The 18,023-nt window shown below is 38.3% G+C and overlaps 1 protein-coding gene across 1 annotated transcript in view; it reads right to left on the bottom strand.

The window, feature by feature from the left end:
- Positions 1-211: 211 nt before the first annotated feature.
- LOC117335860 (MAM and LDL-receptor class A domain-containing protein 1-like) overlaps positions 212-18,023 on the bottom strand; it is a 28,516-nt gene continuing 10,704 nt past the window's right edge. The window contains exons 8-18 of the mRNA XM_033896107.1: positions 15,929-16,066; positions 10,673-10,932; positions 10,441-10,525; positions 9,653-9,754; positions 9,236-9,376; positions 7,582-7,838; positions 7,323-7,407; positions 6,737-6,898; positions 4,052-4,206; positions 682-792; positions 212-373 (exon numbers count right to left, since the gene is read on the bottom strand). Coding sequence (XP_033751998.1) covers positions 212-373; positions 682-792; positions 4,052-4,206; positions 6,737-6,898; positions 7,323-7,407; positions 7,582-7,838; positions 9,236-9,376; positions 9,653-9,754; positions 10,441-10,525; positions 10,673-10,932; positions 15,929-16,066 — 1,658 coding nt within the window. The remainder of the gene's footprint in view (positions 374-681; positions 793-4,051; positions 4,207-6,736; positions 6,899-7,322; positions 7,408-7,581; positions 7,839-9,235; positions 9,377-9,652; positions 9,755-10,440; positions 10,526-10,672; positions 10,933-15,928; positions 16,067-18,023) is intronic.

Here is an 18,023-nt window from a genome sequence, read left to right on the forward strand (position 1 = left end):
ATATGCTGTTTACCTGGGTTTTAACCACAAACCACTGATTCCTTAAGATGCTGTTTACCTGGGTTTTAACCACAAACCACTGATTCCTTAAGATGCTGTTTACCTGGGTTTTAACCACAAACTATTGATTCCTTAAGATGCTGTTTACCTGGGATTTCACCACAAACCACTGATTCCTTAAGATGCTGTTTACCTGGGTTTAAACCACAAATCATTGATTCCTTAAGATGCTGTTTACCTGGGATTTCACCACAAACCACTGATCCTTAAGATGCTGTTTACCTGGGTTTTGACAAGGTCCCGATTTAAATTTGATGTCATCAATAGCAATGTCCCCTCTTGCATTTGATCCTCGTACTCCCTCAAAGACAACCTGTCAACATTGTGTTTTATCAGAGACCATACAAAGGAGGTGGAATATTCCATGTTTATTAAATCTACTGACAAAGACAGACAACAATGACTGGATTATTCCTTATTTATCAATATTTATTAATTTGTGGAATATTCCATAATATTTGTTAAAACTACTGACAAAGACTAACATGAACAGACAAGTTACAGGTTTACTCAATTCAATGCAAGAATTATTTTTAGATACGGCAGTGTTAAATTGTTATTATAACACAATCATTAAACTAAATCAGCTTTGAAATAATTGTTCTGTTAGTGGATAGATACCTTGTAACCTGCAGTAGCTGCTGACGATGGAATTGTCATTTCCCCAAGTTGCCAAGAATTGCCTGCATTGGTGGACATGGAATAACCAGCTCTGCCCAACTGACCACCAGTCTGTGAAAAGTCAGCAGTAATGTTAGTACTGTATAAAAGGCATGTGGACTTGATAGACAGAGGTATGGAAATCTGGATTTCTTTATATTTACATAATTTATCATAGGCATTGTAGCTCATACATAATCTGTACTTCCAAGATCAAGATATGAAAGTATGTTTATTACTCATTATAACTATTCATCTCATCACCAATTTTCTTATCAAACTTTGTGGTTAATAAGAATTATTGAGGTTTACTAGGCTATCAGGGTTAGCTTCATTTGAAATGTTGGAAATTGTAACAATAAGACAAAATAACAATAAGACAGTGTAACAATAAGACAGTGTAACAATGTAACAATAAGCCAGTGTAACAATAGGACAGTGTAACAATAAGAGAGTGTAACAATAAGACAGTGTAACAATGTAACAATAAGACAGTGTAACAATAGGACAGTGTAACAATAAGAGAGTGTAACAATAAGACAGTGTAACAATGTAACAATAAGACAGTGTAACAATAGGACAGTGTAACAATAAGAGAGTGTAACAATAAGACAGTGTAACAATGTAACAATAAGACGGTGTAACAATAAGACAGTGTAACAATAGGACAGTGTAACAACAAGATAATTCAACGAATTACAGTCCCCCACCGGGTTGTTATCTCGAGATCTTTATAGTGTAGGAGATAGAGCCCGGACAAGGTATTTGTGTAACGTAGGTCAGAGGTCAAAATATAGGTCACTGTGACCCGGTTTTGTTACGCGACACACCGCCTTCCCATAGGGAACTATACTACCAAGTACAAAGTTATAATCCTTAATAGTGTAGGAGATAGAGCCCGGACAAGCTTTTACTTAAATGTAGGTCAGAGGTCAAAATATAGCAAAATAAAGGTCACAGTGACCCAGTTTTGGTACGCGACACACCGCCTTTCTACAGGGAAGTATACTACCAAGTATAAAGTTCTAATCCTTAATAGTGTAGGAGATAGAACCTGGACAAATTTTTCTTTCTTTAATGTAGGTCAGAGGTCAAAATATAGGTCACAGTGACCCAGTTTTGGTACGCGACACACCGCCTTCCCACGGGGAACCATACTACCAAGTATTAAGTTCTAGTGCTTTATAGTGTAGGAGATAGAGCCCGGACAAGCTTTTTCTTTAATGTAGGTCAGAGGTCAAAATATAGGTCACAGTGACCCGGTTTTTGTACGCGACACACCGCCTTCCCACAAGGAACCATACTACCAAGTATTAAGTTCTAGTCCTTTATAGTGTAGGAGATAGAGCCCGGACAAACTTTTACTTTAATGTAGGTCAGAGGTCAAAATATAGCAAAATAAAGGTCACAGTGACCCGGTTTTGGTACGCGACACACCGCCTTCCCACAAGGAACCATACTACCAAGTATTAAGTTCTAGTCCTTTATAGTGTAGGAGATAGAGCCCGGACAAACTTTTACTTTAATGTAGGTCAGAGGTCAAAAAATAGCAAAATATAGGTCACATTGACCCGGTTTTTGTACGCGACACACCGCCTTCCCACAGAGAACAATACTACTAAGTATTAAGTTCTAGTGCTTTATAGTGTAGGAGATAGAGCCCGGACAAGCTTTTTCTTTAATGTAGGTCAGAGGTCAAAATATAGGTCACAGTGACCCGGTTTTTGTATGCAACACACCGCCTTCCCACAGGGAACCCACACACTAAGTATGAAGTTCCAGTGTCTTATAGTATGGGAGATAGAGCCCGGACAAATAGTGTGCGGAAGGACGGACGGACGGACGGACGGACGGACGGACACAACGCAAACCTATAGTCCCCCCCGGATTCCGGTGGGGGACTAATAAGACAGTGTAACAATAAGACATTGTAACAATAAGGCAGTGTAACAATAAGACAGTGTAACAATAAGACCGTGTAACAATAAGACGGTGTAACAATAAGACCGTGTAACAATAAGACAGTGTAACAATAAGACAGTATAACAATAAGACGGTGTAACAATAAGACGGTGTAACAATAAGACAGTGTAACAACAAGACAGTGTAACAATAGGACAGTGTAACAATGTAACAATAAGACAGTGTAACAATAAGACAATGTAACAATGTAACAATAAGACAGTGTAACAATAAGACGGTATAACAATAAGACAGTATAACAATAAGACATTGTAACAATAAGACAGTATAACAATAAGACGGTGTAACAACAACACAGTGTAACAATAAGACAGTGTAACAATAAGACGGTGTAACAATAAGACGGTGTAACAATAAGACAATGTAACAATAAGACAGTGTAACAATAGGACAGTGTAACAATGTAACAATAAGACGGTGTAACAATAAGACATTGTAACAATAAGGCAGTGTAACAATAAGACAGTGTAACAATAAGACAGTGTAACAATAAGACGGTGTAACAATAAGACAGTGTAACAATAAGACGGTGTAACAATAAGACAGTGTAACAATAAGACGGTGTAACAATAAGACGGTATAACAACAAGACAGTGTAACAATAAGACGGTGTAACAATAAGACGGTGTAACAATAAGACAGTGTAACAATAAGACAGTGTAACAATAAGACGGTGTAACAATAAGACAGTGTAACAATAAGACAGTGTAACAATAAGACGGTGTTACAATAATACGGTGTAACAATAAGACGGTGTAATAATAAGACAGCGTAACAATAAGACTGTAACAATAAGACAGTGTAACAATAAGACAGTGTAACAATAAGACGGTGTAACAATAATACGGTGTAACAATAAGACGGTGTAATAATAAGACAGCGTAACAATAAGACTGTAACAATAAGACAGTGTAACAATAAGACAGTTGTCTGATAAAATATGAAACTGATAATGTAGGAGGGGGGGGGGGGGGGGGGGGGGGGGGGGTTCCACAGAGGTTTTCCCTCTGGTTTCTCCAACTTCCTCCCACAGAATAGCTTAAATCCATGCAAGTTCCATAAAGACCATCGGGAATTATTTTAATATTGCTTGTATCACTAATCACAATTGTTGTAAATATAATAATATTTATAGAGTTATACATTGAATATTTCATATATAAATAAGTACAGAGACAAAAAAAGATAACAACAGTACTATAAAGTCCTGTTGACTTTGATTCTTTAGTCTAAATCCATTCAGACACTCAGGAGAAGACCAGTTTTAAAGGGAAATGAGATATGATATGGGATAAGTTAACCAGTCCTCTAGACAAGGTTTTACCCTAAAAATCAACAATAATCATACCTGTATGTAGACATTGAGCGCCCCGATATTGGAGCCATACATATGGTAGTAGAATTGGACACACATGGCTTGGCTGTCAGTGTAAGTTGGAGAGATGAGGCGTGCTTTGTCACCTGGTTTCCGTGGAGATGACGTCTCAATGTACATATAATGACCTGCAACCAACCAAGTTTAGCCTTTAACATAACAAGTAATGCTATGTCTCCTCTGCATATTTTTAAGAAAACTGCGAAATTCCCTAAAATATCAGTATTTTTACCAAACCTCTGTATCAAAAATGTGTAAATGTGAAGGAATCACTTAAGAAACAGCAAATATTGCAATTCATCTTTAAATCATATTTTTACAACAAAATTTCACTCTTCCTGAAAAGTGTAATTTTGCCACTCAATTGGAGAAACATCAGTTTAAAGATTTGTTATTAATTAATTTTTTCAAAGCTAAGGATGTAATTGGAGGGTTTGAGGCAAAACTTCAATCAGTTTTGTAGGTGTGATTATTGTAGGGTATGTAGACATACCTCGACTGGTTTTGTAGGTGTGATTATTGTAGGGTTTGTGGACATACCTCGACTGGTTTTGTAGGTGTGATTATTGTAGGGTTTGTGGACATACCTCGACTGGTTTTGTAGGTGTGATTATTGTAGGGTTTGTGGACATACCTCGACTGGTTTTGTAGGTGTGATTATTGTAGGGTATGTAGACATACCTCGACTGGTTTTGTAGGTATGATTATTGTAGGGTTTGTGGACATACCTCGACTGGTTTTGTAGGTGTGATTATTGTAGGGTTTGTGGACATACCTCGACTGGTTTTGTAGGTGTGATTATTGTAGGGTATGTAGACATACCTGGACTGGTTTTGTAGGTGTGATTATTGTAGGGTTTGTGGACATACCTCGACTGGTTTTGTAGGTGTGATTATTGTAGGGTTTGTGGACATACCTCGACTGGTTTTGTAGGTATGATTATTGTAGGGTTTGTGGACATACCTCGACTGGTTTTGTAGGTGTGATTATTGTAGGGTTTGTGGACATACCTCGACTGGTTTTGTAGGTGTGATTATTGTAGGGTTTGTGGACATACCTCGACTGGTTTTGTAGGTGTGATTATTGTAGGGTTTGTGGACATACCTCGACTGGTTTTGTAGGTGTGATTATTGTAGGGTTTGTGGACATACCTCGACTGGTTTTGTAGGTGTGATTATTGTAGGGTATGTAGACATACCTCGACTGGTTTTGTAGTTGTGATTATTGTAGGGTTTGTGGACATACCTCGACTGGTTTTGTAGGTGTGATTATTGTAGGGTTTGTGGACATACCTCGGACTGGTTTTGTAGGTGTGATTATTGTAGGGTTATGTAGACATACCTCGACTGGTTTTGTAGGTGTGATTATTGTAGGGTTTGTGGACATACCTCGACTGGTTTTGTAGGTGTGATTATTGTAGGGTTTGTGGACATACCTCGACTGGTTTTGTAGGTGTGATTATTGTAGGGTTTGTGGACATACCTGGACTGGTTTTGTAGGTGTGATTATTGTAGGGTTTGTGGACATACCTCGACTGGTTTTGTAGGTGTGATTATTGTAGGGTTTGTGGACATACCTCGACTGGTTTTGTAGGTGTGATTATTGTAGGGTTTGTGGACATACCTCGACTGGTTTTGTAGGTGTGATTATTGTAGGGTTATGTGGACATACCTCGACTGGTTTTGTAGGTGTGATTATTGTAGGGTTTGTGGACATACCTCGACTGGTTTTGTAGGTGTGATTATTGTAGTGTATGTAGACATACCTCGACTGGTTTTGTAGGTGTGATTATTGTAGGGTTTGTGGACATACCTCAACTGGTTTTGTAGGTGTGATTATTGTAGGGTTTGTGGACATACCTGGACTGGTTTTGTAGGTGTGATTATTGTAGGGTTTGTGGACATACCTCGACTGGTTTTGTAGGTGTGATTATTGTAGGGTTTGTGGACATACCTTGACTGGTTTTGTAGGTGTGATTATTGTAGGGTATGTAGACATACCTCGACTGGTTTTGTAGGTGTGATTATTGTAGGGTATGTAGACATACCTGGACTGGTTTTGTAGGTGTGATTATTGTAGGGTTTGTGGACATACCTCGACTGGTTTTGTAGGTGTGATTATTGTAGGGTTTGTGGACATACCTCGACTGGTTTTGTAGGTGTGATTATTGTAGGGTTTGTGGACATACCTCGACTGGTTTTGTAGGTGTGATTATTGTAGGGTTTGTGGACATACCTCGACTGGTTTTGTAGGTGTGATTATTGTAGGGTTTGTGGACATACCTCGACTGGTTTTGTAGGTGTGATTATTGTAGGGTTTGTGGACATACCTCGACTGGTTTTGTAGGTGTGATTATTGTAGGGTTTGTGGACATACCTCGACTGGTTTTGTAGGTGTGATTATTGTAGGGTTTGTGGACATACCTCGACTGGTTTTGTAGGTGTGATTATTGTAGGGTTTGTGGACATACCTCGACTGGTTTTGTAGGTGTGATTATTGTAGGGTTTGTGGACATACCTCGACTGGTTTTGTAGGTGTGATTATTGTAGGGTTTGTGGACATACCTCGACTGGTTTTGTAGGTGTGATTATTGTAGGGTTTGTGGACATACCTCGACTGGTTTTGTAGGTGTGATTATTGTAGGGTTTGTGGACATACCTCGACTGGTTTTGTAGGTGTGGTCATTAGTTGGTCCTGTGCCTGCACTATTTGTTGCTCCAGAGTGTCGTGTCCAGTCGAAAGTATCAGTACTGTCCTGTGTATATCCACAGATATGAACATCCTCAAATGTACATGCCCTTCCACTTAATGGTGACGACCCTTCAAATTATAACACTTCAATAAGCATTTCTAATGTCTAAAACTACCTGTGTGAAAAACTTTAAGATGGCCATGTTCCAAGTGTTCCTTGTTTTATCAGCAAATAAAAATCTCCCTGCACCAATATGCTTATAAAACAAAATAAAAACATATTGTATTCTAACTTTGATAAAAACATCTGAGAAAATGTATTGCAGATAATATCTCTCCGGAACTACAATATCAAATATTAAAATGAATTTATACCACAGTAATATAAAATAATCATAATTGTGTAATAAGGAGGAATATTTTATCTTACAAATAAGAAATATCTTGCATTGCTATGGAAAAATATTATTTTGTTTCAATTCATCGTACTGGATATCAATATCTGATATTTTGTTTTAATGAACCAATAACTGATTTTTTGTTTTAATAGTACCTGAACATGTTCCAGCTGTCAGAGTTATATCATCCAAAGATATATCACCACGGTAGCCATTTGTCATGATGCCTTCAAATATGAGCTAAAAGAGCATAAAAGTTTCCATTTATTCATAAATAGATGACACAAGTTTTGAAACTATTATAATAGTGACATTTGTTTTTTTAATTAAAGAAATAGTTAAAGCCTGTTTCCTTCGTCAATGATTTATCATTTTGAGGGGAATGATTTAATTATCAAACAGTATCATACTCACATTGAAGGGAGCAGTAGGTGAGAACGTCACATTTGCTTCCCTCCATGCATTTGCTTGCTCACCACTGCGTGTCCATTCTGGGGAGCCCGGTGATGCCCCAGTCTGAACATACAGATTGAGAGTTCCAATATCTGACCCATACATATGGTACCAGAACACCAGGCAGTGTGGACCAGTCTGGCTCACTTGAACACTCTGCAGTAACGCTCTCTGATTGGCTTTTCGGTTTGATGTCTCCGTGAACACGTAGTAACCATCTACAGCATACAGGACAGTGTTAGATTGTTCAACAGGACATAGTGAACACGTAGTAACCATCTACAGCATACAGGACAGTGTTAGATTGTTCAACAGGACATAGTGAACACGTAGTAACCATCTACAGCATACAGGACAGTGTTAGATTGTTCAACAGGACATAGTGAACACGTAGTAACCATCTACAGCATACAGGACAGTGTTAGATTGTTCAACAGGACATAGTGAACACGTAGTAACCATCTACAGTATACAGGACAGCGTTAGATTGTTCAACAGGACATAGTGAACAAGTAGTAACCATCTACAGTATACAGGACAGTGTTAGATTGTTCAACAGGACATAGTGAACACGTAGTAACCATCTACAGCATACAGGACAGTGTTAGATTGTTCAACAGGACAGAGTGAACAGGTAGTAACCATCTACAGCATACAGGACAGTGTTAGATTGTTCAACAGGACATAGTGAACACGTAGTAACCATCTACAGCATACAGGACAGTGTTAGATTGTTCAACAGGACATAGTGAACACGTAGTAACCATCTACAGTATACAGGACAGTGTTAGATTGTTCAACAGGACATAGTGAACAAGTAGTAACCATCTACAGTATACAGGACAGTGTTAGATTGTTCAACAGGACATAGTGAACACGTAGTAACCATCTACAGCATACAGGACAGTGTTAGATTGTTCAACAGGACAGAGTGAACACGTAGTAACCATCTACAGTATACAGGACAGTGTTAGATTGTTCAACAGGACAGAGTGAACACGTAGTAACCATCTACAGCATACAGGACAGTGTTAGATTGTTCAACAGGACAGAGTTTTGGAATAAATTGATAAAGATAACACTTAAGGAGTTTGATGACTTGGATACTTCCAAATCATCACCAGGTCTGGAATACATATAAAATTATACAGAATTTTCTTAATATACGGGAGGTGGGAGATGCAATGTCCGTGTAAAATATAATTTTTCCGCTACCTGCTCTCACTGTTATTGATGACGTCATTTTATTGTGTACTATGCATTACATCATTCACAACAACTTGTTGTCATTGTCACTATAGGCAAGGCACCGCATTTTATACTTATACCTGAATGTTTGTATTTTAAATTTGTTCTGATGACGACATGGCTAAGTGTCAACGACATGGCTAAGTGTCAACGACATGGCTAAGTGTCGAAACTAGTCCACTCCTTATCCATCCAGCACAACGTTGTTATAGCCATATTTAACCTTTGACTACAGAATTTTCTTAAGTTAGTTCCCTTCATGTTTCCATAATCAAATTATATGAAATGCAGTCATACATGTAGATGAAAGTTAATAAAAAAGATAAGGACTGATCTATAAAATAGATAACCCTCCTTAGTAACTTACGTCCAGAGGTGTGGTCAGCACTAGGTCCGGTGTGGGTGCTTGCAGTGGACGAACTATGCCTTGTCCAATCAAAGTCATCATTTGTAGGATTTGTCCAACCACAGAAGTTTGAATCAAAACTACATGTGACAGAGTTTGCACCTATAATTGTAAGATGATTGACAATCTGTTATTAAACATTTAACATAAATTCTTGTTCAATCATCTGATCTTTCACTATCAGTATTTTCATTTCATAGAAAATGGCCAAAAATATATATTGGTGAAACAATGTTCAGTATTGTGTGGAAGAGAAACTCAACTTCCTGATTTTGTAAATAAGGTCATTAAACATTTGGAGTGAGAAAGAAGTCATTGAGATTCAATAATGTGATACAACTAATTCTCTTTTAACTAAAATGTAAGTAGAAGACTGACTTGATGGTGAAGGCGTTCCACCAGGTGTTGTTGATTTGGATGTTACAGTAGTTGGTGGTTTAGTTGTAATTGTCGTCGATGGTTGAGCACTTCTGGGAGATACTGATGAAAGCAAAGGATACAAGTGCAATCAATGATTGTGAAAGCTCACTGGCGGCAGCAATCACACTATGTATGTATAAGCATGTCATTTTGAAATTGTATGTCACATAATATCGCTCCTAGACCTCTAATGGATGTATAAATTTAATAAGAAGGGTGTGGACTTACAAGCTTTCTGAAACTTACCTCCAAAACATTGGTTTTGGTGCCAAAAAATTTAAGTCCACTAAATGGTAAAATGCAAAAAAATCACAAATTTGTTCTGCATGATTTTGCCACATCACTCCTAGACCTCTAATGAATGTATTAGAAGGGTGTGAGGTGTATACTTTTGGACTTACTAGCTTTCCAAAAACCAATCCCAAAAACTTATAAGTGGAGTGGGACGCCGACTCAAACGCCGGGGGTACAGCATCAGCTCACGGTTACTTGTAACCGGTGAGCTAAAAATGCAATGAAACTTTCTGACATTCTTTCTAATTTCTTTTAACATACAGCTGTCAACTCGAAAATGTTTACAATGTATTTATTAATTGTGGCATATACAAAGTATCTATTCTATAAAATTTTACATCAGGATGAAAAACAAGCCTGATTTCAATATCAGCTTCTAGCAGATGAACAATATCTGTAAAATCCCATATAAAGGTTTTGTAGAAAGTGAGTTTAGCAGCATGTTGACTTACTTGTGCATCGTGAATTCCTCACAGCGAAGTCATCCAAGGCAATGTCTCCTTGTATTCCGTTACCACGGGTACCAACGATGGCCAGCTATCAGTCATAATATACAGCAAGTTAAACGAAGCACAACAAAGACTTAAATCTAATGGTAATGCCGAGGCTTGAATTACTTCACTATCAGGTTATGATCATATAGATATATTATAGAGAATTTAAGATGAAGGGTGACAGGATTACCTTGAAATTGTTTTGGTTGTTGGTGATGGGTACACGCCCAAATATCCAGCTGCCATTCTGACTCCCACTCAGAGTCCAGATAGGTCTGTCCACACTGTTAATATTCATGATCACTGTGAGCGTCCCAATACTGTTCCCCTGCATATTATACCAGAACTGGAAACATCTTTGTCTGGAGGACTTCCGAAACAATTGACTAGTCAGGCGAGCTCGGTCATTTTCTCGTCTGGGACTACTGGCCTCTATGTACAGGTAGTAACCTAAAGAAAACGCATTGAAATCTTATGTTCTATATTCTGATTAATTCTTATGACCTTGACTTAAAGGTTACAAATACAATTTTAAAAACTTAACAATTCAACAAGAACAACAGAAATGTATCTATATAATAGACTTAGAGCTAAATTGTTTATTAATAAGTGCAATCAATTTACCTGAATTTTTCCAAAAGTTTATGAATTAATATTTCCAAACCATTTTATTCAATTAAGCCCTTATTCAAAAGAAGTTTGAAATGTATTACAATTAAATCTGTCCTGAAGACAACCTCTGTCTTACAAAATTCTGTCCATAAAAGCTTGAGTTTCCAATGTAATGTACAACTCAATCAGTATGACATCTATCTAACAGCCACCTGACTAAAAGATTTCTTTACTAGCATGACCTTTATAGACAGGCTTAATTGTTATTAAAGAAATAAAACAAGAATTCCATAGAAGTGTATGTGTCGCCTGCGCAGCATGTTCGGAGATTACAAAGAAAATGATACAATTTAAAAAAAATGGAAAGATCTTTATTATGTGTTTGAAGATCATAAAACATCTTGAATTCTAGACAGATAATGCACATATATGACAGTTATCGCACAGAAACACATTTTCTTTCTTTAGTAACAGTGACCTTGACCCTTGACCTCCAGACCTGAAATGCAATCCCAAGCAAGTCCCTTGGGTAAGGAAGATCTGTATTAAGCATGATCAACCCAAGGAAAGTTGAGTTATGGCACGGACACTTCTTTTTTTTTGGGGGGGGGGGGGGGGGGGGGGGTAACAGAGACCTTGAAATTTGACCTGAAAAGCCATCCCATGCTAGCCTCTTTGGTAAGCACATGGAAACACAGATTATATTTATAATAACACTTACAGTGACCTTGACTTTAATCTCCAGACCTAAAATGCAAGCACAAGCAAGCCCTTTTGGTAAGGGAGGTCTGTACATAGTTTGAGCTTCATCAGCCCAAGGAATGTTGAGTTATGGCACAGAAACTATTTTTTTTTTATTTCTAGTAACAGTAACCTTGACCTTTGACTTTTAGGCCTGAAAAGCAATCCAATGCAAGCCCCTTTGGTAAGGAAGGTCTGTGTAATGTTTTGAGCTTGATAAGCCCCAGGAAACTTGAGTTATCACGTGGAGACCTCTTATGCGAACAATACCACTACCGCCGACATTGTGATCTCTATATGTCTCCTGCATTGGCAGGCAACGCAAAAAAATGAAAATTTAATCAGTTAATAATATTGAATTTCAATTGATGAATTTGCATTTCTGTAATATTAGTTTATTCCCAGTGGTGTATATACTTTCACTTGACAATAATAATCGATATGAATATCATATAAAAACTTACACATCTTACATAAAAGAACATTCTGAATACTCAAAAGAGCTCAATACCTGAACAGATCCTGAAACTGACTTCTGTTATTACATTAGAGACACCCAACATCATCTGAAGTGTTAGAACTCCCCTACAATGGTTTTACTTGTTAGGTTGGATAAGCTGCTACCCTATACCTTGGTTATTACGTTAGAGACACCAAGTGTTAGAACTCCCCTACGGTGGTTTTACTTGTTAGATAAGCTGCTACCCTATACCTTGGTTATTACGTTAGAGACACCAAGTGTTAGAACTCCCCTACAATGGTTTTACTTGTTAGGTTGGATAAGCTGCTACCCTATACCTTGGTTATTACGTTAGAGACACCAAGTGTTAGAGCTCCCCTACAATGGTTTTACTTGTTAGGTTGGATAAGCTGCTACCCTATACCTTGGTTATTACGTTAGAGACACCAAGTGTTAGAACTCCCCTACAATGGTTTTACTTGTTAGGTTGGATAAGCTGCTACCCTACACCTTGGTTATTACGTTAGAGACACCAAGTGTTAGAGCTCCCCTACAATGGTTTTACTTGTTAGATAAGCTGCTACCCTATACCTTGGTTATTACGTTAGAGACACCAAGTGTTAGAACTCCCCTACAATGGTTTTACTTGTTAGGTTGGATAAGCTGCTACCCTATACCTTGGTTATTACGTTAGAGACACCAAGTGTTAGAACTCCCCTACGGTGGTTTTACTTGTTAGATAAGCTGCTACCCTATACCTTGGTTATTACGTTAGAGACACCAAGTGTTAGAACTCCCCTACAATGGTTTTACTTGTTAGGTTGGATAAGCTGCTACCCTATACCTTGGTTATTACGTTAGAGACACCAAGTGTTAGAACTCCCCTACGGTGGTTTTACTTGTTAGGTTAGATAAGCTGCTACCCTATACCTTGGTTATTACGTTAGAGACACCAAGTGTTAGAACTCCCCTACGGTGGTTTTACTTGTTAGATAAGCTGCTACCCTATACCTTGGTTATTACGTTAGAGACACCAAGTGTTAGAACTCCCCTACAATGGTTTTACTTGTTAGGTTGGATAAGCTGCTACCCTATACCTTGGTTATTACGTTAGAGACACCAAGTGTTAGAGCTCCCCTACAATGGTTTTACTTGTTAGGTTGGATAAGCTGCTACCCTATACCTTGGTTATTACGTTAGAGACACCAAGTGTTAGAACTCCCCTACAATGGTTTTACTTGTTAGGTTGGATAAGCTGCTACCCTACACCTTGGTTATTACGTTAGAGACACCAAGTGTTAGAGCTCCCCTACAATGGTTTTTACTTGTTAGATAAGCTGCTACCCTATACCTTGGTTATTACGTTAGAGACACCAAGTGTTAGAACTCCCCTACAATGGTTTTACTTGTTAGGTTGGATAAGCTGCTACCCTATACCTTGGTTATTACGTTAGAGACACCAAGTGTTAGAACTCCCCTACGGTGGTTTTACTTGTTAGATAAGCTGCTACCCTATACCTTGGTTATTACGTTAGAGACACCAAGTGTTAGAACTCCCCTACAATGGTTTTACTTGTTAGGTTGGATAAGCTGCTACCCTATACCTTGGTTATTACGTTAGAGACACCAAGTGTTAGAACTCCCCTACGGTGGTTTTACTTGTTAGGTTAGATAAGCTGCTACCCTATACCTTGGTTATTACGTTAGAGACACCAAGTGTTAGAACTCCCCTACAATGGTTTTACTTGTTAGGTTAGATAAGCTGCTACCCTATACCTTGGTTATTACGTTAGAGACACCAAGTGTTAGAACTCCCCTACGGTGGTTTTACTTGTTAGGTTGGATAAGCTGCTACCCTATACCTTGGTTATTACGTTAGAGACACCAAGTGTTAGAGCTCCCCTACAATGGTTTTACTTGTTAGGTTGGATAAGCTGCTACCCTATACCTTGGTTATTACGTTAGAGACACCAAGTGTTAGACCTCCCCTACAATGGTTTTACTTGTTAGATAAGCTGCTACCCTATACCTTGGTTATTACGTTAGAGACACCAAGTGTTAGGACTCCCCTACAATGGTTTTACTTGTTAGATAAGCTGCTACCCTATACCTTGGTTATTACGTTAGAGACACCAAGTGTTAGAGCTCCCCTACAATGGTTTTACTTGTTAGGTTGGATAAGCTGCTACCCTATACCTTGGTTATTACGTTAGAGACACCAAGTGTTAGAACTCCCCTACAATGGTTTTACTTGTTAGGTTGGATAAGCTGCTACCCTATACCTTGGTTATTACGTTAGAGACACCAAGTGTTAGAACTCCCCTACAATGGTTTTACTTGTTAGATAAGCTGCTACCCTATACCTTGGTTATTACGTTAGAGACACCAAGTGTTAGAGCTCCCCTACAATGGTTTTACTTGTTAGGTTGGATAAGCTGCTACCCTATACCTTGGTTATTACGTTAGAGACACCAAGTGTTAGAACTCCCCTACAATGGTTTTACTTGTTAGATAAGCTGCTACCCTATACCTTGGTTATTACGTTAGAGACACCAAGTGTTAGAACTCCCCTACAATGGTTTTACTTGTTAGGTTAGATAAGCTGCTACCCTATACCTTGGTTATTACGTTAGAGACACCAAGTGTTAGAACTCCCCTACGGTGGTTTTACTTGTTAGGTTGGATAAGCTGCTACCCTATACCTTGGTTATTACGTTAGAGACACCAAGTGTTAGAACTCCCCTACGGTGGTTTTACTTGTTAGGTTGGATAAGCTGCTACCCTATACCTTGGTTATTACGTTAGAGACACCAAGTGTTAGAGCTCCCCTACAATGGTTTTACTTGTTAGGTTGGATAAGCTGCTACCCTATACCTTGGTTATTACGTTAGAGACACCAAGTGTTAGAACTCCCCTACAATGGTTTTACTTGTTAGGTTGGATAAGCTGCTACCCTATACCTTGGTTATTACGTTAGAGACACCAAGTGTTAGAACTCCCCTACAATGGTTTTACTTGTTAGATAAGCTGCTACCCTATACCTTGGTTATTACGTTAGAGACACCAAGTGTTAGAGCTCCCCTACAATGGTTTTACTTGTTAGATAAGCTGCTACCCTATACCTTGGTTATTACGTTAGAGACACCAAGTGTTAGAACTCCCCTACGGTGGTTTTACTTGTTAGGTCGGATAAGCTGCTACCCTATACCTTGGTTATTACGTTAGAGACACCAAGTGTTAGAACTCCCCTACGGTGGTTTTACTTGTTAGGTTAGATAAGCTGCTACCCTATACCTTGGTTATTACGTTAGAGACACCAAGTGTTAGAACTCCCCTACGGTGGTTTTACTTGTTAGGTCGGATAAGCTGCTACCCTATACCTTGGTTATTACGTTAGAGACACCAAGTGTTAGAACTCCCCTACGGTGGTTTTACTTGTTAGGTTAGATAAGCTGCTACCCTATACCTTGGTTATTACGTTAGAGACACCAAGTGTTAGAGCTCCCCCACAATGGTTTTACTTGTTAGATAAGCTGCTACCCTATACCTTGGTTATTACGTTAGAGACACCAAGTGTTAGAACTACCCTACGGTGGTTTTACTTGTTAGGTTGGATAAGCTGCTACCCTATACCTTGGTTATTGCCATGAGTGTGATCGACAGATGGACCAGTGTTCCCTGAAGCTGTTCTCCCTCTATGACGAAGCCAATCAAAATCATCCTGCTTAGCATTGGTCCAGCCACAAAGATTTTTGTCAAAGTTACAGGCTCCTGCGTGCAAAAAAAGATAATTTTTACAATCAGTTTGTAAGAAATAATTGTTAGTAATAATATGCCAAGTCATTGTCTAATCCATTTTCAATGATACAAATCAACATAGTTTTAATATTTTTTAGACAAATTCTTGACACATTATGATCAATAATGGCCTATAATATTTCTATTTTAAGGAAAAAGTAAACAGATGTCCATGTAATAAATACCTAATCCACCGAGTCATGATCTTACCAATGATAGGACAGTCATGATCTTACTGAAGACAGGACAGTCATTATCTTACTGATGATAGGACGGTCATAATCATACCAATGGTAGGACAGTCATTATCTTACTGAAGACAGGACAGTCATTATCTTACTGAAGACAGGACATTTATTATCTTACTGAAGACAGGACAGTCATTATCTTACTGAAGACAGGACAGTCATGATCTTAATGAAGACAGGACAGTCATTATCTTACTAAAGACAGGACAGTCATTATTTTACTGAAGACAGGACAGTCATGATCTTACTGAAGATAGGACAGTCATCATCTTACTGAAGACAGGACAGTCATTATCTTACTGAAGACAGGACAGTCATTATCTTACTGAAGACAGGACAGTCATTATCTTACTGAAGATAGGACAGTCATTATCTTACTGAAGACAGGACAGTCATTATCTTACTGAAGACAGGACAGTCATGATCTTACTGAAGACAGGACAGTCATTATCTTACTGAAGACAGGACAGTCATTATCTTACTGATGATAGGACAGTCATTATCTTAATGAAGACAGGACAGTCATTATCTTACTGAAGACAGGACAGTCATTATCTTACTGATGAAAGGACAGTGATGATCTTACTGAAGATAGGACAGTCATTATCTTACTGAAGACAGGACAGTCATTATCTTACTGAAGACAGGACGGTCATTATCTTACTGAAGACAGGACAGTCATTATCTTACTGAAGACAGGACAGTCATTATCTTACTGAAGACAGGACAGTCATTATCTTACTGATGAAAGGACAGTGATGATCTTACTGAAGACAGGACAGTGATGATCTTACCAATGATAGGACAGTCATTATCTTACTGAAGACAGGACAGTCATTATCTTACTGAAGACAGGACAGTCATTATCTTACTGAAGACAGGGCAGTCATTATCTTACTGATGATAGGACAGTCATTATCTTACTGAAGACAGGACAGTCATTATCTTACAGATGATAGGACAGTCATTATCTTACTGAAGACAGGACAGTCATTATCTTACTGAAGACAGGACAGTCATTATCTTACTGATGATAGGACAGTCATTATCTTACTGAATACAGGACAGTCATTATCTTACAGATGATAGGACAGTCATGATCTTACTGAAGACAGGACAGTCATTATCTTACTGATGATAGGACAGTCATTATCTTACTGAAGACAGGACAGTCATTATCTTACTGATGATAGGACAGTCATTATCTTACTAAAGACAGGACAGACATTATCTTACTGAAGACAGGACAGTCATTATCTTACTGAAGACAGGACAGTCATTATCTTACTGAAGACAGGACGGTCATTATCTTACAGAAGATAGGACAGTCATTATCTTACTGAAGACAGGACAGTCATTATCTTACTGATGACAGGACAGTCATTATCTTACTGAAGACAGGACGGTCATTATCTTACAGAAGATAGGACAGTCATTATCTTACTGAAGACAGGACAGTCATTATCTTACTGATGACAGGACAGTCATTATCTTACTGAAGACAGGACAGTCATTATCTTACTGATGATAGGACAGTCATTATCTTACTGAAGACAGGACAGTCATTATCTTACTGATGATAGGACAGTCATTATCTTACAGATGATAGGACAGTCATTATCTTACTGATGATAGGACAGTCATTATCTTACTGAAGACAGGACAGTCATTATCTTACTGAT

Source organism: Pecten maximus, chromosome 10 (genome assembly GCF_902652985.1).
Source record: "Pecten maximus chromosome 10, xPecMax1.1, whole genome shotgun sequence".
NCBI classification, from domain to species: Eukaryota; Metazoa; Mollusca; class Bivalvia; order Pectinida; family Pectinidae; genus Pecten; species Pecten maximus.